General features: G+C 36.0%; 3 protein-coding genes across 3 annotated transcripts in view; all 3 read left to right on the forward strand.

Annotated features, from left to right (window-relative positions):
• Positions 1–24711, forward strand: part of LOC141606638 (uncharacterized) — a 106610-nt gene that overhangs the window by 12883 nt on the left and 69016 nt on the right. The window lies entirely within an intron of this gene.
• LOC141609448 (uncharacterized) lies at positions 7667–10801 on the forward strand. The gene is made up of 4 exons (XM_074428496.1): positions 7667–7828; positions 7910–9200; positions 9286–9504; positions 10288–10801. The coding sequence occupies exons 2-4, from the start codon at positions 8214–8216 to the stop codon at positions 10420–10422; spliced, it is 1341 nt and encodes a 446-aa protein (XP_074284597.1). The 5' UTR covers positions 7667–7828; positions 7910–8213; the 3' UTR covers positions 10423–10801.
• Positions 11629–14824, forward strand: LOC141606636 (F-box protein At4g09920-like). Its single transcript, XM_074425840.1, has 3 exons — positions 11629–11922; positions 12003–13357; positions 14326–14824. The coding sequence occupies exons 2-3, from the start codon at positions 12062–12064 to the stop codon at positions 14458–14460; spliced, it is 1431 nt and encodes a 476-aa protein (XP_074281941.1). The 5' UTR covers positions 11629–11922; positions 12003–12061; the 3' UTR covers positions 14461–14824.

Consider the following 24711-nt stretch of genomic DNA (forward strand, 5'->3'; position numbering starts at 1 on the left):
ATTAAAAGCAGAGATGGGCCTTACACCGACCCCACTCACCCCGTTCGAGGGCCGGTATGAGGCCGACGTGGCAGAGCAGCTCATCCTGAAGAATGATCTGCGTCGGGGGCATCCATCCCTTCGGCATCCCATTCTTCTCAGCCTCGAACAGCCTCATCGCCCGCTTCTCATCCGCATTAAGAGGGACCATGCTGGCGTCCATCTTAAGCTTACTCCGGGACACCCATTTGTCATGCTCCCCCTTGCTCTCACACCGCAAATTGACGCGGTGCTGGAAGGACCGGGGCAGTGGATAATCCTTCGGAACCTCAACGTACACCCACCGCTCCTTCCAGTCCTTGCAGGAAGAAAGCTTATCAACGGAGACGTAGCCCGGCTCCGTCTGCACGCTGTACCACCCCACGCGACCAGGGGCTGACGCCCGAAGGTGATGAAGCCGGCGGAATAAGTTAACCGTTGGGACCTCCCCCTTGAAAAGACAGAGCCACACAAAGCCGACTATAGTCCTAATGGCCAACGGGTGCAGTTGGGCCACGGCGACATTCATGGCTTTAATGATGGCCATAACGTATCCATTCAGAGGAAACCGGAGCCCATACTCCAGGTGTCTGATGTATACGCCGATGCAGCCCTTGGGAGGGCAACAGACCGCCTGACCTTCCCCAAGGATGACAATACTATACCCTCTGCCGAAGGAGAAATGATGCTCGAAAAATTCAGAGCCAGAACAACTGGCGAACTTGTTGGTCCAAGCCCGATCAGGGCCAATCTTACAGGCGTCGCCGTGGTCCAAGAGATGCGGCCTCCCCTCATTAGTTGGAGCCCTTTCAAAATCATCACCGTCATCATCAACATCATCCTCATCCTCCCATTCCTCCAAAACTTTTGGATCAACCTCAGGAGAGGGAGACCTAGGGCCCCCGGACCTTATCGGGATGGCGGCCAACGGCTCCTCTTCATCAAGACGCGACGGGGAACCTCCCGGCGCAGGGTTACTAGGTCCGGCATCAGCAGAAGACATGTTCACAACAAAAACTTAACAATTAAAAGTTGGTAAATTTGTTTGTTTACCTTGAAGAAAAAGTGCTACGCCGAAGTAACGATTCTGAAGATTAGAAAGAGAAAGGAACTCTGCAAAGGAAGGCTAGAAAGAAGAAATTTTTTGAGAAAATAAGATTTTGGTGGCCAAAATCCAAGGCTAACTGCTCTATTTATATAGCAAAGCCCATGAAACGGACCAATCAGGGCAAAGCCCATGAAACGTCAACCAATCAACGCCGAGCCACGTGTCAAGCATGCAGCCATGGAATGTCAATCGACAAACAGTTACAAAACTTCTTCAACACGCTCCTTGACAGAATGCCAATCGACGTATCTTCTTCAACACGCCCCTTTGGTGTCTACTTGCCAAACGGCTCGCTGACTCAACCAAGCTTGGCAGCACCGGCTGGGGGCAATCAAAAGCACACGGCACTCACAATCTCGGTCTCGGCCAGCGCCATTTTTTTTTCCACATCTGATGTCCATTACACATCCATGTGGAGGGGGAATACGGTACGACATAAGCATAACCAAGCCGAGGTAGAAGAAGTCGGGGCAGAATATTTTACTTGCGCAGAATACGCTCAACACTCATCGAAGGTCCATACCACGGCATAGACTACGCTGGGGGCAAATTGATGGGGCATATTCTGCACCCGCTGACCGAGTCAACATATTGAGCAAGGTCAAAGATATCCAAAGCAAAGTCAACACCTTGGACAGCCTAGCCGGCGCAGCCTGTCGGCCTGTCACTTGTGTCCCGGCTAGGACAACTAGCCAGTCGGGGCACACATCCGCGTACTCATATCCAAGACCCATCGGCATGGAGTCAACAGGGCCCGCCGGCCTGCCATGGGTCCCTCGGCCGAGGGTAGATCAGTCTTTCCACCTGCTAGCCACTTGGCCACTACGTGACAAAAGGTGAAAGTCTATAAATACTCCTCAACCCTCATTGAGGAAAGGATCGACAATTCATCCGAAATATAACCTAAATACCTCATAATCTGGTAATATCTTCTTTATCTCTCTACAATATATACTTCGCCAAGTAACACACAACTTACCTCTTTAAGTTCACTGACTTGAGCGTCGGAGTGAGTACGCTCGGCCAAAGCCGAGCCCTCAATTTGTTCATTGTTTCAGGAGAGGCCAAAAGGAGGATTCAGACCAAGACATCATTCTACAAGCCACGAGTGGTAACAAATAACTGCTTCGGAATTACACCCGGAACAGTTTTTTTTTTTAAAGTTTTGTTTTTAATATATACAATGACTCTTTAAAATATATTTTTCTTAATAAAATTAATGGTCTAAGTTTTATAACTTTCTCAAAATGTTTTTTTACGTAAATGTAAAACATAATAGTATACTCGATTGAAAGCATTTTTCGCAATGAACGTTTTTATTTACAATTTAGAATTTTTGTCAAAATATTTTTTTTAATAAATTTAGAATCAAATCAACATAATTATTTAATAAAATTTTATAATAAAATTTATTAAATTATAATTAATATTTACTGAGATTTATGCTGCATTTATTATGTTTATATTTAATGTGTGTAGTTCCCGTGCTATAGCACGGTACTTTTTAGATTTATTTTATAAAGAGATATTATCAATTAAATTATTTGCATAAATGAAGTATACTTTTAATTTAATGTTATAATCTAATAAATATAATAATATTAATAAGAGGTTGAAAAAAAAAGTTTACTACCATAAGAAGACATTTAAGTTAAGTTATTTTTTTACTATTAAAACTAACAAAATAATTTTATATCGTTACATGCAACTAATTTATGACATTAATAGTACAATTATTAAGTTAGTTGTATAATTTTATTAAAACGCGTATTGACCTTATAACGAAAAGCAGTAAAAACTATTCCTCGCGTCGAAAAAGACAATTTACGAATTATTAAAATAATGTTTTCACTTTTTTATTTCTAATAGAAAATACATAAGTGTTTTTACATCCTTCAAAAAATAGTCCATATTACTAAGACAAAAATTTACATAATAAATAACTGATGATTTCTTACAAAAGAGGTAACATATAAATATAATATAAATTTAAATTTATACGAAATCAAGTTTACTCATCTAGCTTATAATATGACATGTAGAGTCCAAAATTATGGGCTATTAATAACTTTTACTTTGATAGATGAGATAGAAAAAGTGGGCTACGTATAAGGTCCACAATTTACAATCCATCAAATCTTGTTGTGTTAGTAATATCCAGAAAAATAGGCCCAATTAAGAAGAAGTTTCTTTAGGCGGGAAAACTAAGAGAATTTTTATTCTCTTAGTAGTAGGGGGATGTTCAGCTGTAATTAATACTCGTATTTAATGCTGGGTTGACACGTAGCGCATCCACAGCGTTTCAACCCGGTTTTATATATATACAAGGGAGTATCCCGCGCTTTGCGCGGCCTATTTTAAAATTTTATTATTTTAATTGAAGAAAAATAATATAATTCATATATGATCTTTAATATTTTTACTTAGAAATAAAAATAAATTAATTATTCTCAAATTTAATTTTTTTTAGGTTTAACTTCAATATTTTAAAATAAAATACATACAATTTTAATTATTAAAACTAATAAGTGATAATTAATTATGCATGATAAACATTTTATAAATAAATTTGTTACTTATCTAATATCATACTCCCTCCTAGTCGCTTATTTCTTCCTTCTTTCACTTTCGAAGCTAGTCGGATTTTCTCCCCCCTTTCCATTTTTAGTAAGTTTTTTAGTTGTGAAATTACCATATTGTCCTTGTCTATTTTTTTCATTTTACAAAAATTGCCATTTATTAGTGGACCTAATTAGACTTGAATAACGCAACGATGAACATTGATTTCTCACATTATGTTATTTAACGGTACATTATGTCCCGAACCACTTAATATTTGTTCAAAATGATGTGAATATAATTTTATGTAATTTATATTCTTTTTACCCGATTCGTAAATATCGACGACGTTTTCATTCCGAAAGACAATTTTGCCGTTCACATCTCACAAACTCTCTTCTTTTCTCTCTGTTCCGGGTGTAATTCCAGAGCAGATATTTGGTACCACTCGTAGCTAGTTGAATGATGTCCTTGCTTGAATCCTCCTTGCGGTCTCCTGAAACGATGAACAAACTGAGGGCTCGGCTTTGGCCGAGCGTACTCACTCCGACGCTCAAGTCAGTAAACTTAGAGAGATAAGTTGTTGTTACTTGGCTAAGAGTGTATTGTAGAGAGATAAGGAAGATATTACCAGATGAATAGTGTTTATTAGGTCAATTTGTGGATCGTTTCCTCAATGAAGGTTGAGGAGTATTTATAGGCATTCACCTTTTGTCACGTAGTGGCCAGGTGGAAAGACCGTTGTACCCTCGGCCGATGGACCTGTGGCAGGCTCGCCGAGGGTCTTGGATATGAGTACGCGGATTTGGGTCTCGGCTGGCTAGTTGTCTGGCCGAGACCCAGGTGACAGGCCGATGGGCTCCATCGGCTAGACTGTTTGAGTCGCTGACTTTACTGTGGATACCCTTGACCTTGCTCAGTATTGTTGACTTGGTCAGCGGTGCAGAATATGCCCCATCAATTTGCCCCCAGCGTAGTCTATGCCGTGGCATGGGCTCCGATGTATGTTGAGCGTATATTCTGCGCAAGTATTTTGCAAAAATTTTTCTGCTTCAACTAGCTACGAGTGGTACCAAATATCTGCTCTGGAATTACACCCGGAACACTCTCTAAGTCCAAAAATCCCCAAATATTCCCAACATCAAACACCATCACCACCTCCTACCACCACGCCGCCACCACACGCCGCCACTGCCGTTTACCGCCACCACCGCTACTATTCATATCCTGTTAGTTTTTTTTTTTTTTAAAATTAGTTTTGTAATTGAAATTATATCGTTTATTGTTGTTGTTACTCCAGTGATATGTTTACACTTTCTTTATTTTGTGAGGGGGAAATAAAAGAAGTGTAAACATATCACTGGAACGGAGGGTGTAATAAATTATATGACTTTATTTGTTAGTTTTAATTGATTATATGCTTCGATTTGCTAGTTAATTGTATTTGTTTTGATTATTTTAGGTTTTATTAAACTTTATTGAATTAGTTTTGAAAGATAGATTGTTGTTTGTATTATTGTAATTGTATTGTTGTTTTTGTTGTCAATCTTTTGCTAATTAGTTGTAATTGTATAGTTGTTTGCGTAAAATAGGTCAATCATATGTCAAATAATGTTGGTTGGTGTCGAATTTGAGTCGAAAAAAATGGGGAAGGTAACACCATGGATGAAACGTGGGAATTGGTTGTTTCATCCATGGTAAAACGTGAATTTTGGACGTTTGACCATGGAGGAACGATGGTTTTGGCCGTTTGCCCATGGACAAACGTTGGGTTTGGTCGTTTGGCCATGGTCCAAACGTTGGAATCCCACGTTTGGCCATGGTGAATTTTTTTTTTAATTTTTTTTTCTTTCTAAAAAAAAAAAAGAAAAAAAAAATTCTTCATGGCCAAACGTGGGATTCCAACGTTTGGACCATAGCCAACGTTGGTTTCCCACGATTGGACCATGGCAAACGTTGGTTTCCAACGTTTGGTCCATGGCTGAACGTTAGATCTCAAAGTTTGGTCCGTGGTTCAACCTTGGGGGTACAAATTTCAGATTTACGCAGAAAAATCGCAATATTTGCTATTACTAAGTTAATACGTGACGTAAATCAATTATCGAATAAATTTAACGGTGCGCAAAAAAAATAAAAATTAACCAAATAATGAAGCGATTAAGTTGTTTAAGTACCGGTGATTTGGGATCCGTCATGTTGTTAATTGTTGTTGTTGGTTTTTTTTAATTTAGTTGATTTTTAGTTGAATTTGAGAGGAAATTTTTTAGAGAGAGAAAGTGTTGGATGAGTGGAAGGGCAGTTATCGTCTTTTTTTTAAAAAAACGTCGTCGATATTTACTAAAACGTCGTTGATATAAATCAGCGTCCTTGTTTTTTAAACAACTATCAATTATATTATTTTTATATAATGATGTTTAATAAATTACCTGTAAATAAAATAGGTTGAACTTTCTCAAATATTTTTTTTTTCAAGGTTTAACTTCAAAGTATTTAAAAGATAACATATAAAATATTTAACTAAAAGTAATATTTAGTTAGTCATAATCAATATGTTATAGTTGACGCATACATATTTAATTGAAGATATTAAAGAAAAATGTAACATGTTTTCTACTTTTTCATGGCGTTTATAATACTATATTACTTAATAATCATTACTTTTGTTTTGATTATTTAAATGTACTCGCGATCATTGCGTTACTATGTACATACATACTCCTTATCACACTATTTAAATCTATCAAAATCTCACATGTATTCAATTTCTCGCAATATAATTTTTTTTTTCATTATCACGCTATAAAAACTTATCTCTTAGTAGTATTCTTTAAGTTCTATTTTTAATAAATACAATTACTCTCCCAAATATATTTTTCTTACCGGATTTAGTGGTCTAAGTTTTATAACTTTCTCAAAATATTTTTTTACGTAAATGTAAAATATCAAAATATTTCAATAAATATAATCAAAATTATACTCAATTGAAAGCATTTTTCGCAATGAACGTAATTATTTACATTTTAGTATTTTTATCAAAATAATTTTTTACTAAATTTAGAGTCAAATTACTGTAATTTTTTTTTATATAATTTTATAATAAATTTATTAAACTATAATTAATATTTTGCTGGGTTTATACAACATTTATTATGCTTATATTAAATGATTAGCTGTAATTAATGCTTGTCATTAAGGCTGTATAGGACACGTGGCGCATCTACAGCGTTTCAACCCAGTTTTATATATATATATATATTGTTTTATAATATTAAATTGACTCAAAAGATGAGAAACACAAATATTAAATTTAATTTATATTTTAATTTTATTATAACAAACCGACATTGTAGGATGAAAACACGACAACTTATCCATTTAAAATTTTTGGTTATAAAAAAAAAACTTTTTTTGCATGTTTATTAGTTAATTTATTTGGACTTTTGGTTATTAAACTAGTTCTATGCATAAATATTATTAACTACTTTCAACATTAGCTACACTATTATGGATTTTAAATATCATCCATAAAGAACTCAAACTTATTGCTCTGTTGTCTAGTATCGTCTTATTGTATTTCTTAATCAATGAGAAAATAGAATTAAAACACAAATGGTTGTACAAGAGTGTAAGATTAATTTTTGCCAAATATTTTTTTTATATAATACAGTTTATCCGCTCCTAAATTTTAGCTATTTTATCAGCTACTTTTTCGTATTTTAGTTAGCTTTTTAGTTTTCATGTATTTTTTGGGTTTCAGGTAACTTTTTAGCTCGTTTTACCAAACCTAGCCTTAAGGTACTTAAACCGATAAACTAATATTAAAATTTATCTAATTAACTTCATTGTTGAGTATAATATATAATGAAAATTTAATTAAACCACTATAAAAAAAAAATAAACAGAAGTTGGGAAAAAAAAAATATTCGTAGAAGGATTATCGGTTGATCATAACAGGACCGTTGAGCGCCTGAGCGATTAACCGAACCGTTTATAAGGTTTTTGTGTAAAAAGTAAAAACCTTTCTACTGTAGTAATCTTTGGGTCCCAAAAATAGTTCCTCTTTTCTCAAAAAAAATGATAACTTGCGTGTTCCTCTTTTCTCAAAAATGAAAACTTGCCAGTCATTTTGCGTGCTATTACTCGGTAATCGTAGTCTGCATTACTCGTTTTGCTTGATCTTAAACCCCCTTCATGTTGTTTAACTCAGTTTTTTCACATCTGCAGGAGAATTTTGAAATTTGCGACAGTGCACACCAACTGTTCGACGAAATTCCTCAGTGAAAATGAACCACGATTGCGAGGAAACAGTATCTGGGCAGCTGAATGCTGTTGACAGGTTCTCAGATTTACCAGATTTTATCGTACATCATATTATTTCTTTTCTGGATACGAGGGAGGCGTATAGGACTTGTATCTTGTCGAAGAGATGGGCTCATATTTCGGCTACAAACCCAATTATTGAATTTCATTATTATTGTAAGCCTCTGAGGAAGTCTCTGCTAGATTATTAGGATATATAAATAGTAGAATGCAAAGTTACGCTACAGATAACCTGCGTGTAAGGACGCTCAGACTTGTATTTCCATATTCTCATAAAGTGGTTGGTCGCAATGTTAAAGACATACGTTCTTGCATAGTTAAAGAGTTACCAAGCGAAATTGATGAGTGGCTTAGGATAGCTGTGCATAATCAGGTTGAAAAACTTGATCTTGATTGTCCTGTTATTAAGTACCAATTGCCTGATTTTTTGCTTTCTGCAAAATCTCTAAGACAACTTGATTGTGTTAATGTCAAAATACCATACTACAACAAACCCATAAATCTTGATTCTCTTCAAACATTGGTATTATTAGATGTCGTTGTGGAGGAATGTATGCTGAATCATATCATTAATTCGTGCCTGTTGTTGAAGTGTGTGTCAGTTAAGGATTGCTCTGGCTTCAAAACTATTGTCATTCCTTGTTGTAGTCAACTGAAGGAGCTTACTTTAAGTAACACTTTACCTAAAGATGGGACGACAATCATTATCGAGACCTCAAGCCTTGCGTGTTTTAAATTCTCAGACTTCACTTTTGATCGTTGGCCGGTTGTGTCAAAGCCTGGTTTATTGAGAAATTTGACGGTACTAGATATCTTTTGTTCTGGTATTACTGACGGGGATCTTGGCAAACTACTACTTGAATTAGCGTCATTGGAGACTTTGCTTTTATGCAGCTGTCCAAAGCTGACAACTATCAGGGTTTTAAGTATTCGGCTAAAGGTGATTTGCTTGAAAATTTGTGGTGGTTTGGTAGATGTTATGGTTGATGCTCCAAGTTTGACGAAGTTCATATATGGAGGCGCCTTTGGCCTTTGTCCTGCTATCACCATTAGTAGTCAAGCCAGTTGCGATATTTCTGTTCGCACTACACCTAATTACCTTGATACTCAAGGATTTTTCAAAATGCAAAAGCTAATGACAGGACTAAGAAGCTGCCATGCTGTGGAAATTTCGCTAGCCAACCCTCTTTTTCAGGTATTGTATTGTATAATTGTTTTGAGTCTGAATGAATGTCTCTATTATTTGCACTAACAAATTTTTTTGGGTGTATACTGTGAAGTCTGTATCTGTATGTGATAGTATCAAATTTAATGAAGAAGAACTCGGAGATGTTAATCTTGGACCCCCACGTAATATCACAGAGCTGAAGCTAACCCTCTATTATTTGAAACTCTCAAGATCATCTGTTTCAGCTTTTTTGAATGGTATATTCTGGACGTGTCGCCCTGATATTATTTCTTTTCGATTCTATTCAGAAGATCCTGATTTGATGATCCAGGTAATTCTCTATGCTATTTAGTTGAACATGGTCTTGGAATATTGAACATTTTCTGAAGTTGGAGCATGCAAATCACAATTGTCCAATATGGAAATAAGTAACTCGAACTAATGCCTGCTTAGAGCCTTGGTTAATACATCAGCTAGCTGTGTGTCACGGTCAGTGACATTGAGCCAGAATATTAAATCTTCCATTGCCTTAAGTTACAGTTGAATGTTGCATCTATTTTGACTTGTTGATAGCTTTTTCTGCTAAAAAGTATGCTATCAAGCATTTTACCTAGTATTAGTAATGATTTTACCTTTTTAAGGCGCACTCAATAAGAAATTAGACATTTAGACCTGGCAAAAATCGAATTACCTGCCCGTAATTGATATGATTCGAAATTACCAGAATTTACTAATTTGACGTTATGCCCAAGTTTATTGACATAAAAAATGACCCATAAACATCAATAGACAAAGCCAAAGTTAATGTGTCGACCAGTGGTACTGGTAAACCATTTTGCTTTCTCTAATCCTAATGAGACAATAAACACGAAATTTCTGTCTTAAGTTGTTCTTATCACAAGATTGAGAAGGAAAGATTGAACCACAACATTAAAATGTTGTAGTGGTCGTTTTTCCGATAATGGTCAAGCAGTTGCAAGGTCTATCACTGAGTCTCATGATTCAAAATTCTCCACCAGCAATGTTTTTTTATGCATTTCTTTTTGAACCCTGGTTGGTTCAAAACCATTTTGCAGATGCTTTTTTAACTCATATTGGTTGTATGTGTTTGCAGTTTTTTATGAGTGAACTAGAAGATATGGCAAATTGTTTGAGGCACCCTTTAAAACGGATTGAATTTCCAGATGCTAATTTCTCGAATATACTCGAGTCTGAGAAGGTTGAGGTACAGTGGAGATTGCATTGGTGAACTGCTTGGTTGCATACATGACTTGGAATTTTAATCAAATCCGGATTTACATGGGGGTAGATGACGAAGTATGGATTAAATGTAGTGCTGACGAAGTATGGACAATGTTTTGTATGCTACTGTTTTGGTGTTTAAATGTAGTGCTGACGAAGTATGGATTTGTATGGATATGAACGACCATGGTTCGTTGCTTTGTATGCCTTTGTTTTAGTGTATTGCTGAGGAAGTACAGATTTGTATGGATATGGACGATTATGGTTCGTTGCAAGCAGGATTAGTGTATTTGGTGTGATCTTTATGGTTTCGAATTTGTAATGTTGGCGTTCCTGGTACTTCGCAAATATATTAAAATGGAGCGGGAAGATTGTACATCAATGAATATCTGGTGCTACCTAGTCGAGTAGCTTACTTTGTAATATTGTAAGTTATTCTCCTATGCTGTCACAAAAAAAAAAAAAAAAAAAAAAAGAATATCTGTGGCTGTTTAAGCTCAGATAATGGAAAATTGAGTACATGTGAAGGAAGCATTGTTACTTGTGATTTATAGTCATCAAATTATGATATGTGAAAGAGTAGCTTGGTTAGTGCGTAGGGGTGATCAGGGGCATATTTCGAGTTTGAATTGTTAATCAATACAAATTATGAGAAATTCAAGGAAGTAATGAAACAAAATTAAGTTAGTTTCTTGCTCGATTCGTTATTGGTGGCGGATTTGAAGTAGAGATGAAATTTTGAAAGACTTGATTTCGTTTGTCAATTTTATAGAAAATAAAGGATTAAGAGTTTTGGGTAATGTGGGGTGAGTGTTTTTTGGCAGTTTAGATAAAACTGCCAATGCTAATCGGTAATTTGTCGATGACGAATAACGATTGGGGTATTGTATTGGGCGTGAAGAACAGGAACACTCTTGTGTTCAAGTTGTACTGGTCCTAGTAATTGAAGTAAACCGTTAGGAATCCTAGCGGCTTACCATATCAGCACTACTATTTTGTAGTGTACCTATTACCTATTGCAATTGGTTGGACAAAGCCGCTAGGTATTTTATCGGCTTATTCTCTACGCTATTTTTCTAAAAGTGATAGATATTTGGCCAATAACATTTTCTAAAGCCGCTAGGTTTCTTAGCGGTTTTGTATAAAAACTAAAAATCAAATAAAAAGTGATGACGTGGACTCATTGGGCCAAAATAGTATTCACATGCAAAATTTGTGAAGTTGGACTCCGAAAAGAGAATGTAAGCTTTGGTTTGGAACTTTGAATGAGTGAGAGTAATTGAAATTAAACAGCATGGCCCAATTATAGATATTGCATAATGAAACTCAATTATAGAGTAATTTTCATTTAGGCGGGAAAATTTTGAGATCTCTTACTGTTCTAGTAAATCTTTGGGTTCAAACCTCACTTCCCTTTGTTTCCACGACTTCGTTAAAGAAAGAAAATACATCTGCATTCATCTTCCCTACATCTCCTTCATTTCTCTACACTACGTGCTTTTACTCGGTAATCGTAGTCTGCATTACTCTTTTTGCTTTGTACTAAACCCCTTCATGTTGTTTAACTCAGTCTTTTCACATTTGCAGGTGAATTTTGAAATTTGCGACAGTGCACACCAACTGTTCGACGAAATTCCTCAGTGAAAATGAACCCCGATTGCGAGGAAACAGTATCTGGGCAGCTGAATACTGTGGACAGGTTCTCAGATTTACCGGATTTCATCTTACATCACATCATTTCTTTTTTGGATACGAGGGAGGCATATAGAACTTGTATCTTGTCGAAAAGTTGGGCTCATATTTCGGCTACAAACCCAATTATTGTGTTTCATTTTTATTGTAAGAAGGAGAATTGGCCATCTAAGGAAGTCTCTGCTAGATTATTAGGATATATAGATAGTAGAATGCAAAGATACGCTAAAGATAACCTGCGTGTAAGGACGCTCAGACTTGTATTTCCCGATACTAATGAAGTGTTTAGCTGCGATGTTGATCAAATAGAGTTATCTAGCAAATTAGAAGAGTTTTCTTGCAAAGTTGATGAGTGGATTCGGATAGCTGTGCGCAATCAGGTTGCAAGACTTGATCTTCATGGTCCTCTTAAGTACCAATTGCCTGGCATTTTGCTCTCCGCAAAATCTCTAACGCAACTTAATTGTTTTTTAGTCAAAATACCATACTACAACGGAGCCATAAATCTTGCATCTCTTCAGACTTTGGGATTATTAGGTGTTGATGTGGAGGAACGTATGCTAAATCATATCATTAGTTTGTGCCTGTTGTTGAAGTGTTTGTTGGTTAATAATTGCTCTGGCTTCAAAACTGTTGTCATTCCTTGTTGTAGTCAACTGAAGGAGCTTACTTTAGGTAACACTTTACCTAAAGATGGGACAATCATTCTTGAGACCTCAAGTCTTGTGTGTTTTAAGTTCTCAGACTTGGCTTTTCATCGTTGGCCGGTTATGTCAAAGCCTGGTTTATTGAGAAATTTGACGGTACTAGATATCTATTGTTCTGGTATTACTGACGGGGATCTTGGCAAACTACTACTTGAATTAGCCTCATTGGAAACTTTGCTTTTATGCAGCTGTCTAAGGCTGACAACTATCAGGGTTTTAAGTATTCGGCTAAAGGTGATTAACTTGGATGCTTGTGGTGGTTTGGTAGATGTTATGGTTGATGCTCCAAGTTTGACGAAGTTCATATATAGAGGCACCTTTGGCCTTTATCCTGCTATCACCATTAGTAGTCAAGCCAGTTGCGATATTTCTGTTCGCACTAGACCTAATTACCTTGATACTCAGGGATTTTGCAAATTGCAAAAGCTAATGAAACTCTCGAGATCATCTGTTTCAGCTTTTTTGAATGGTATATTCTGGACGTGTCGCCCTGATATTATTTCTTTTCGATTTCATTTAGAAGATCCTGGTTTGATGATCCAGGTATGTTCATGTCTTCACTTTCTACCATTTTTAATAGAATTAGGGGTTAGTAATTCTCTATGCTATTTAGTATTTAGTATTTTAGTTGAACATGGTCTTCTTGGAATATTGAACATTTTCTGAATTTGGAGCCTGCAAATCGCAATTGTCCAAGTTGGAAATAACTAACTCGAACTAATGCCTGCTTAGAGCTTAGGTATATATATCAGCTAGCTATATGTCACGGTCAGTGACATTGCGCCGGAATATAAGTCTACCATTGCCTTAAGTTACAGTTGAATCTTGCATCTATTTTGACTTGCTGATAGCTTTTTCTGCTAAAAAGTATGCTATCAAGCATTTTACCTAGTATTTGTAATGCTTTTAGCTTTTTAAGGCGCACTCAATTACATTTATTTAGACCTGGCAAAATTCGAATTACGTGCCCTTAAATTGATATGATTCGAAATTACCAGAATTTACTAATTTGACCTTATGCCTAAGTTTATTGACATAATAAATGACCCATAAACATCAATAGACAGGTGCCAAAGTGAATGTGTCGACCAGTGTTACTGGTAACGATTTCGTAATGACCTGATAATACATCCAAAACAAACCTAAACCTGAAATAATTGACCCAACTTTCATTCCCAAAGTGCATAATTACCCTGACACGAGTGTTCCTGTTTGCTTTCTCTAATCCTAATGAGACAAGTAGTATCTCAAGATTGTTCTTATCACCAGATTGAGAAGGAAGATTGAACCACGACATTAAAATGTTGTACTGGTAGTTTTTCCGATAATGGTCAAGAAGTATCTCAAGATTCATACTCTGACTAATATTATGAAATTGTTGCAAGGTCTGTCACTGAGTCTCATGATTCAAAATTCTCCATCAGCAATGTTTTTATGCATTTCTTTTTGAACCCAGGTTGGTTGTTTTGCAGACGTTTTTTTTAACTCATATTGGTTGTATGTGTTTGCAGCTTTTTAGGAGTGAACTAGAAGATATGGCAAATTGTTGGAGGCACCCTTTAAAACGGATTGAATTTCCAGATACTAATTGCTCGAATATACACGAGTCAGAGAAGGTTGATATACAGTGGAGATTGCATTGGTGAACTGCTTGGTTGCATACATGACTTGGAATTTTAATCAAATCCGCATTTTCACGGGGTAAAAGATAAACACAAAACACCTCCCTCTATTTTAGAATATAATGCTGTGTATGCCTCTGTTTTAGTGTATTGCTGAAGTACCGATTTGTATGGATATGGAGTCCATGGACTACGGTTCAATACATTGCTAGCAGGATAGTGTATTTTGATGTTAAGGTCAGGTAATCGAATTATGACATGTGAACGAGTAGCTTGGTTAAGGGACAAGGGTGTTTTTCGAGTTTGAATCGTTCTCTAATTTGTTTTAATTCTAAATGCTAATCAATACAAATTATGAGAAATTCACGAAATTAATGAAATATTTGCAGAAATTATATTACTTTCTTGGTCGATACGTTGTTGACTTGTTGTCGATGACGGATTTGAGGTTAGTGAAATTTTGAAAGTAATTTTTGTGATTTTCTGTGTCAATTTTTGGGATGGGTGTTCTTGTGATCAAGTCATGTTGGGCCTTATAAGGACAGTCTTGTGTTTAAGTTGTATCAAGCCTACTCTAGTCTTAGTAATTCCTAAAAAGATCGTCAACACATTAATTCGAATCATCGACAAATTTAATGAACAAACAAAGTAATTATTTTATTTTATTAATTTGGGAGTACGTTGACGTGACATATTGATTATTGGCTGCATCCAAGATTTTTTTTTCTTTGGGTTGATTAGATTTTTTTTTAAGGTAATAAAATTAGATTGATTATCTAGGGTAGATCAATTTATCTCATCATTTCGAATGAGAGAGATAAGTTAAAGTCAGCAACTTTGTTAGCTTCACGAAAACAATGTTTAATTATCAATTCATCGAAGAAATGAAGATTTAATTTTACATCCTTCATAATACTAAAAATTTTCCAAGAATTTGTCAAGTGCTGCGGATTGAGTTGATAACTAATAAATCATCATCTTCCACAATTAACTTTAAGATTCCTAAAGGGTTGATTACATGTTGTTGGTTACAAATTTATGATCAATTTATTGTCTTTAAATCCCTTAAAAAGAACATTGTTTCTCTAACACTAGGGATGATAGATTGACAGGTTTGGACTCTGGATAGGGTCTATAAAATCCAAATCCAAACCCGTATTATATACGTTGGACCCATTTAAGCTATATAACATATTACAAACATTTGACCAAACTTTCATTTTGCCTCTTCCCCTATTATAAAAAGTCAAATTTTGTGCTCTTCAAAATAAACATAAAAAATAAAAGCGGTTTAAAAAGGGGTTAACATTACAATGAACATATTTTCGCTAAAAAAACCTTGGCCGGTTAAATGAATCGGAAAAACAATAATGAATATCGCAGTTTCTAAACTTAGTTATTTTGGTTTCGGTTTACAAAGGTGGTTCGTTTTTTCTTCTCACCTCCTAATAATATCCATTTTTACTCATCCTAATTAGAGTTGTTTAGAAAAAAACTGAATTGCATAAATTGTAAAACAAAAAAAACTCATATTTTAGGCTTGTTAAACCGAGTTGTTAACTATATCATGGAATTTTTTCGGTTTCGGTTTTTAGTTTTAGAAACCAGATTAACCGAACCAAACAATTTCAGTTAAAACTATGCAAAAAACAAAAATACTATATATAAAAAAGTTATTCTTTCGTTTCATTTTCCTAGTGCATCCAAACTTAGAAGTTTTAAAATTAGTTAATTCTAAAATTTATCCAATTAACTTTATAGTTGAGTATAATCAAGTAAATAAATTATTACTACCAAAATAGGGTTTTTTTGATAACTGCTACCACGTATAATTCAGATTTTAACAACCGTTACTAAAATAACTAGTGAGTGTTCTAGTAGTTGGCCTCAAGCCTCACTTCCCTTTGTAATTCTACTAGTCTTTTGGTCCCAAAACCTTTTTTATGCTGACGACGCTCTCCTATGTTGTAAAGCTACTCCTACCTCTTTTGAGGTTTTACGGGATCTTTTCAAGGAATTCGAGTTTGTTTCGGGACAGATGATAAATCTGAATAAATCCTTCCTAAAATTCAAATTAACGCGCTTTCGATTTTCGATCGCATTTGTCTTCAATTCTGAAGATGACGACTACTAGCTCTTTTGGCAACTACTTAGGTGTGCCGGTTGATATCCCACGTAAACGATCTCAGGCTTTCCACCCTCTCCTTGACAAGCTGACAACGCGCATTGCCTCGTGGTCATCACTTCATCTTAGCCAACCTTGTAAGTTGATCGTCATCTCTGCAATTCTGCTTGCCTCACTTAATCATGTAATGGCTACTGTTCCTATTCCCCTTGGGATATGTCGTAAGATTGATTCTCTGATTGCCGCTTTTTGGTGGCGCAATGACTGGAAACGTCATTCCATCCACTGGGTTTCAAGAGAAGTTTTGCAAGCACCTAGGGATTGTGGAGGTCTTGGCATTAAAAACACCTTTATTTTAAGTCAGGCCTCGCTTCTTAAAAATTTTTGGCGAATTAAATCTCACCCTTCAGGTTTAACCGCCAGGTATTTGGTTCCAAAATATGGCCGCGACTTGCCCATCCCAGCCGCAAAATCTCGCATCTCACAACCATCTTTTTTATGGACCGGCATTTGTCGTGCGGTAGCTGCTTCTACACCAGCCCTATGCTGGAAAATTGGAAATGGTAAACTGATTAATCTTTGGTCGAGCCGTTGGATACACGGTGAGCTTCCCTCTATCCACCCCTCTGCGACGACTCCTCCTCCGTCTTTATCTGCTCTTTTGCTCCCTTCAGAGTGACTGAATCCAGCCGCGCTTTTCCGTTATTTTGACGCTCGGTGTGCTAAGGAAATCATCACTATGGAGCCTCCTCTGCCTGAAATTGATGACTTCCTTTACTGGAAATTTACGGAGGATGGCACTTATTCTACTAAATCAGGTTACTATTTCCTATGGTCTAAGGTTTCCGCTCACTGTACTCTATCTTTTGCTAATAAGTTCCCGTGGAAACTCATATGGAAGTTGCGCGCCTCAACTAAGTTCCCACTTCTACTATGGAGATTGGCGCACAACATTCTGCCAACGAATGTAAATTTGGTGTCGAGGGGTGCAAACCTGAGTCCTCTTTGCCACCTATGTCACTCTTCACCAGAGACTACGGAGCATTTATTCCGTTCATGTACGGTAACACAACATATATGGAAATCCTCTGCGCTTGGAATTAACACTTCAGCAAATCCTACCATCCCCTTTACCTGCTGGCTCGCTGATTTTCTCTCCTATCTTCAACGTCAATCCTCTACTTCGGATAACCGTCTACTTTATTTCTGTTGTGTTCTTCAGGCCATCTGGACAGTTCGGAATTCGGTGGTTTTTCAGGATGGCCCGATGGATCCAAGGCGTATATGTCATCTTACGGATCACCTCGCTGCTTCCCATACCCAACTTCCTGGTATTTGGTCTTCTCTGTTCGTATCCTCTCCAGTGACCAAACTCTCTTGTGCTGTCCAATCACCACAACCACTTCACCAGGCAGCGGTCTCTTTCTATGTTTTGATTAGCAGATCAACACCAAAGAACAGTTTCACCTGCTCCATTTCTGAATCCTTTTCTGGGACTACTACTCATACTTCTACTACTCTCACTACGATCCGAGTCCGTTCCTATTTTGCAGCATCTACTAGAGCTCTTCTATTAGCTATGCGTCGTGCCCACTCTTCGGGCTACGCTTCACACCTTCAAGGTTTCTTGTCGAAAACTATCTTCCGTTACGCGGCTAATTTGTCAAGACCAATATGTGTGCGGAATTCTTTACATGAAATCCGCAACTTACTTGTTCTTTATCCTTCCTGGTCTGTAAGTCTAGCTACAGGCTAGAAACTTTTATGTACTTGTTTTTTCTTAATATAATCGGTTTATTGTTGTCAAAAAAAATAAAAAATAAAAAGTAGTTCCTCTTTTGTCAAAAATAATACTATCCTTCATCTTCCATTCTTCCCTGCATTATTTGCCAGTCATTTTGTGTGCTGTTACTCGGTAATCATAGTCTGCATTACTTGTTTTGCTTTGCACTAAACCCCTTCATGTTGTTTAACTCAGTTTTTTCACTTTTGCAGGAGAATTTTGAAATTTGCGACAGTGCACACCACCTGTTCGACGAAATTCCTCACTGAAAATGAACTATGATTGCGAGGAAACGGTATCCTGCAAATTTAATACTATGGACAGGTTCTCTGATTTACCAGATTTTCTCGTACATCATATCATTTCTTTTCTGGATACAAGGAAGGCGTATAGAACTTGTATCTTGTCGAAAAGATGGGCTCATATTTCGGCTACAAACCCAATTATTGAATTTCATTATTATGTACTGAAATTCCCTTACAGATATTGGCCCTCTAAGGAAGTCTCTGCTAGATTATTAGGATATATAGATAGTAGAATGCAAAGATACGCTAAAGATAACCTGCGTATAAGGACGCTCAGACTTAGATTTCCGACTTCTAATAAAGTGTTTGGCTGTGATGTTGAAGACATAGAATTATCTAGAAAATTAGAAGAGTTATCTTGCAAAGTTGATGAGTGGATTCGTATAGCTGTGCACAATCAGGTTGCAAGACTTGATCTGGATGGTCCAATTAACTACCAATTGCCTGACATTTTGCTCTCCGCAAAATCTCTAAGGCAACTTTATTGTTATAAAGTCGAAATACCATACTACAACGGAGCCATAAATCTTGCATCTCTTCAGACTTTGGAATTAATATGTGTTGATGTAGAGGAACGTATGCTAAATCTTATCATTAGTTCGTGCCTGTTGTTGAAATGTTTGTGGGTTGAAGATTGCTATGGCTTCAAAACTATTGTCATTCCTTGTTGTAGTCAACTGAAGGAGCTTACTTTAAGTAACACTTTACCTAAAGATGGGACAATCATTCTCGAGACCTCAAGTCTTGCGTGTTTTGAGTTCTCAGACTTGCCTTTTGATCGTTGGCCGGTTATGTCAAAACCTGGTTTGTTGAGAAATTTAAGGACATTAGATCTCTTTTCTTCTGGTATTACAGACGGGGATCTTGGCAAACTACTACCTGAATTAGCCTCATTAGAGACTTTGCATTTGGTCGACTGTCGTAGGCTGACAATGATCAGGATTTCAAGTGTTCAACTAAAGAAGATTTACTTGGATGAATGCCATGGTTTGTTATATGTCAGGATTGATGCTCCAAGTTTGACGAAGTTCAAATATAAACGGGTTTGCTAAAGATCGCCCCTAGTTTTACTCATCTCGCCCCTAAGTATTACCTTTTTGCCCTTGAGTAATTAAAACCCCATATACTTTCCTTTTTACTCATTTTCAATTTTAAATTTAAAATTTCAAAAAAACCGCTTCAAGAATTAACAAAAACAAAACCGTCTCAAAATAATACGAGTACAAAATAGCGATTTAAATTGGACAAAATTTGACGATTAAAGAACCAAAAAACTTCAAACGATCATAACTTTGTGCTCGGGTGTCCGATTTTGACGAATTTTTTTTTCAAATCACTTAACTCGACGAGACGAACACAATAGTAAAAAAAAAAAAAAAATTGAAAAACGGTCCATTCGTGTAAAAAACACGAATTGACCTAGGCCGATTCATGTAGTTTACATGAACCTGCCTGGGCCAGTTCGTGTAATCCACATGAACTGGCCTAGGCCCGTTCGTGTGATTTACATGAATCGCCAAGGTCAAGTTCATATAAACCACATGAACCGGCCTAGGCCAGTTCGTGTTTTTCACACGAATGGGCCCACTTTCCAATTTTTTTTTTTTTTTTTTTTTTTTACCATTGCGTTCGTCTCGTCGAGTTAAGTGATTTGAAAAAAAAAATCGTCAAAATCGGACACCCGAGCACAAAGTTATGATCGTTTGAAGTTTTTTGGTTCTTTAATCGTCAATTTTGTTTCGAATTTAATCGTACTTGATTATTGATTATCGTAAAATGGGTCACCGTCACTCATATTTTGAATTACCGATAAAAAAATAGTTTTGAGAATGTTTTAGAGTAAAGGGCAAAGTTGGAAAGTGAAATGAACATTAGGGGCGAGATGAGTAATATAGGGGCGATCTTTAGTAATTTTGAATATAAAGGGGACTTTGACCCTGATTGTATTATCACCATTAGTAGTCAAGCCAGTTGTGTTCTCTCTGTTCACATTAAACCATATTGCTTAGATACTCTAGGATTTTTCAAATTGAAACAGTTTTGTTTTAAAGTTTCTGAGTTTCACTTTGAAGTTTTTGAGTTTATTCACTTAAATATTAAGCTCTAAAAAATTATAATAAAACTCAAAACCAATAGATACAAGTTTGTTAAATTTGACTTTTAACAGAAAAAAAAATTTAAATCCATCTTATAAACTTTAATATGCTCAAAAAAATACACATATGCTCAAAAAAAAATAAAGTTTGAGGTAATAAGCTCAAAAAAAATACATATATGCTCAAAAAACAATAAAGTTAGAGGTAGTACATCCGATTTATGTTCCTTTTTCTCTGTAAAAGAGGTTGCTTATGTAAAATTGCCTTATATGTGACTAACCAAAGATATATTAGTATTTTTACTCCATCTTATTCAGAGCAAATTATCGGTATTTTATTATGTGAATTTTTTTTCAAAAGTGAGTAATTTAGTCTGGATCAGAGTAATATCTCACGAGATGATTCAAATAAATGTTTGTTTTCGTATTACACATAGTTGTATCATTGTATGGAGTTGTTTAAAATCGTTAAATTAATTTAAGTTTTCATTATTATTGGAAAAATGGTGAATTATATCGCAGTCTCTTATCGATTATAAACAGTCATTTACATTTATTAGCTTGTAAATAAATGAGAAATACATAATAAATTTACCGGTTTTCATATATTTGAGACCGATTATTTATTAGAGTCAATATTAAGATTGAGAATTTTATATAATTTGAGATAATGATGAAAAATCAAGCATAACGTATGGTTTGGTATAAAGACTAACTGTTAAAGATATCGTTTTCATGAAGGAAATTCCTTAGATTGGAAGTATTTTAAAGGTATGAACAGCCCACTTTAATTAATAATAATGGTAAGGTATGGACAGCACCACCTTAAAAGCATTCATTGGACAAAGGCTCTTATAATGGGCCATACTATCATGACCTTTAACTCCCTTTCTTTTTTGTCTTTCTAGCTACATTTGTGGACCTTTATCACATTTGACTAGTCTCTCAAAATTGGCTTTCATACTCGGGTTTTTTCTAGTGACGGGTTATAAATATGACGAAAAAATAATTATTTTATAATTAAAAGTATTTAATTATAAATTTTTATTTATCAAATAATGTACATTTTATCGTAAAATAGTCATACTTTTTCGGCACAAGCTTATAATATGTCACAAGCTGATAAATTTTTATTTATCAAATAATGTACATTTTATCGTAAAATTTTTATTTATCAAATAATATACATTTGTCGACCTAACCTTTGATTTATGCTTCATCAATCATGAACAATGCCAAGTGTCATGCTTACTCTAGCTCCATTTTTTTTTGAGATAAAAAGCTCCATTTAAATATAGTGATTGAAATATAGTGATTGAGTTAGTTTTGTACAAAATGATTTTGTATAAAATAATAAGTTTAAGTTATGTGTATCTCTAGCAAAAAAATTAGTTATATGTAATTTCTTTTGTAAGGGTATCCAAAGTCAAATAATAAGTGATTTTACACAAATTCTTATATAAGGTTGTCATTCGTAATAATTTGTAAATTTAATTGTACTTTTTTTTTAATGCTATTTCTCCATGTTTTTTTGAGTAAGAGAAATAGCGAAATATACTTCACATATAGTTTTTGGTGTAATATAATTATTTTCAAAATATTTGGAGAAATAGAGTAAAAACTATTTCGTGTTTGGTGATACGTGCCTAATGTATAGTCTTTTTAGTCTATTTCAGCACGTATTTCTATGCATTTTCATACTATTTTTATGGTATTTTGCCCCGAATTGGCTACTTTGGTTCGTTTTGTCTATTTTGTAGAAATGAACGCAAGAGTAGTGGAATCGTACCCTTTTTCGTCCTTTTTGCATGCATTTAGAGGAGACGGGATTTTCCTGAGTGAGATACTGCATTTGGAAGCATCGTGGCACGGATTACGAGGCAATTAGGCGCAGGCTTGAGCTGAAATGAAGATAAAATGCCCGATCGAGCTGTTTACCAGTCGATCGAGTGGTTTCTACACCCCCTGATGGTCGATCGAGTGGTTTTCCACTCGATCCTTAGCTTGTACAAAGAGCAGTTACTCGATCGAGTAACTTTCCAGTCGATCGAGCTGTTTTGGCTGAAGAGTTGGTCGATCGAGTGGTTTTAATCCACTCGATCGAGTGGTTTTGATGGGTTTGGGCTTTAATTAGCCCGCGTGATGTTTTATTTCGCTAAACTTATTTCTTTTGCTATTTAAGCACGCTTTACTAGGTTAATTAGGATCATCTTTTACTCTATCTTTCACAGTAGAAAACTTTTACTACGTTACTTTTATTCCTCTTCACTGCTACTTTATTTTGGGATTGTTATTGCTCGGATTCAGTTGTTCTTTACGCCGGATTCACATTGGATTGTAATTCCTTTCTCCTTTAATAATAATTAATCATTTGGTTGCTACAATTTCTTGTTTGTGTTATTATTTCTTTTGCCCTAATTTTCTTTATTGCAATTTATTGTTTATTTATAATGTTTTCTGCTGGGAATTTAATTGCTGTTAGTTTAATTACCGATATGAGTAGCTAAACCCCCTTCATGTTGGGATTAGGGGATCTGCGGTAGAAATGTGACGATGTAGTGAATGAATTAGATGAACTGATTACGAGACTCTGTCACTATAGCAATTTAACTGTATTTATTCGACCTAGTTGAGTGCACGCTTCTATGTCACCCCTTAATCTGCTAAAATTAATCCTGGATCGAAAGATTGGACTAAATAGGCTCTGCTATAAACAGAGACTACCCTACGAGGATGAAAGTTAAGTTAGTGGTATTTTAGGATAGAAAGTGGACCGAAAGGACCTTTCAACACCCGTCTCACATTAGTTCGTCAATCATTTACACCGTGTCACAGACTACCGTAGTGAACCGAATTCCCGACATGTCCTTCTCTTCTTGATAGTTTAAACCGATTTTACTGTTTTATTGCTCTTGCCCTTTAATTTTCTTCCTTTCAAACTTCGTAGTTTAGAACCAAATTCAAACAAACCCCCAATTGTTACCATAGGATTAGAATTAGACAGCTATAATTACATTACCTCCCTGTGGATTCGATACTCGACTGCCTCTACTACATTTTAGTTGAGACCGTTAGGTTTTATCTTTGATAGGGTTGCGATAGCCGTGTCAAATTTTGGCGCCGTTGCCGGGGAGGCAATTGTTCAAATTATTAGTTGTTTTACTTTTAATCCTTCTTTTAGTTTAAGGGACACCAGTTCCTTAGACTATTCTTATATTCTGTTTGTAGTTTCTTCTTATGCGCAGGTCACAGGGTGGTGAATTACTACCATTCAATCCAGAGATTGAAAGAACCTTGCGCGCAAAGAGGAGATTATTTCAAGACCAACAGCTAGAGGAAGAGTCCGGTTCTCATTCGAGTTTTTACGAGAACGAGCTGTTCGAGGAGGATCCACCTTCCTCTCCAGTTTCACATTCATCAGTTGAAACCGTTACTTCTCCAGACTTTCCCGAAATGGCTGAAGAAGCAACCATTGCCAGTCATTCTGAGCCGACAGCGGCGAATCTCTATAAGGGGTTTGTATTACCAGGGGACGCAAGGAAATTCGAGCCGAAGCAGTCCTATATCAATTTGGTTGAGAAAACCCAATTTGGGGGAGCTGCAACTGAAGATGCAGCTAAGCACATGGAAACCTTTATCGATTATTGCTGCTCCATACCCCCACCAGCTGGCGCGACCCCGGATCAGATAAAAGAAACCATGTTTATTTTCTCACTCCGCGATGTTGCAAGGGAGTGGTATAGAGATTTAGACCGGGCTGATCATGGGGTAACAGACTGGAATTCGCTGGCTTTAGCATTTTACAAGAAGTACTTTTCTGCATCAAAGACTATTGCCATTAGAGCTCAGATCACGAGCTTTAAACAGGGACCTGACGAGAACTTTCACGAAGCATGGGTCCGTTTCAAGAAGCTGGTGCGAACCATTCCGCACCATGGATTCGAAAAATGGAGTCTTTGCAATCAGT

Source organism: Silene latifolia, chromosome 10, assembly GCF_048544455.1.
Source record: "Silene latifolia isolate original U9 population chromosome 10, ASM4854445v1, whole genome shotgun sequence".
Taxonomy (NCBI): domain Eukaryota; kingdom Viridiplantae; phylum Streptophyta; class Magnoliopsida; order Caryophyllales; family Caryophyllaceae; genus Silene; species Silene latifolia.

Bases quoted from the DNA above. Each gene is read 5' to 3' on its own strand.
- LOC141609448 (XM_074428496.1), top strand. From the start codon at position 8,214: ATGCAAAGTTACGCTACAGATAACCTGCGTGTAAGGACGCTCAGACTT. The intron at 9,201-9,285 runs GTATTGTATTGT...TATACTGTGAAG, and splicing joins TAGCCAACCCTCTTTTTCAG to TCTGTATCTGTATGTGATAG. The intron at 9,505-10,287 runs GTAATTCTCTAT...ATGTGTTTGCAG, and splicing joins ATCCTGATTTGATGATCCAG to TTTTTTATGAGTGAACTAGA.
- LOC141606636 (XM_074425840.1), top strand. From the start codon at position 12,062: ATGAACCCCGATTGCGAGGAAACAGTATCTGGGCAGCTGAATACTGTG. The intron at 13,358-14,325 runs GTATGTTCATGT...ATGTGTTTGCAG, and splicing joins ATCCTGGTTTGATGATCCAG to CTTTTTAGGAGTGAACTAGA.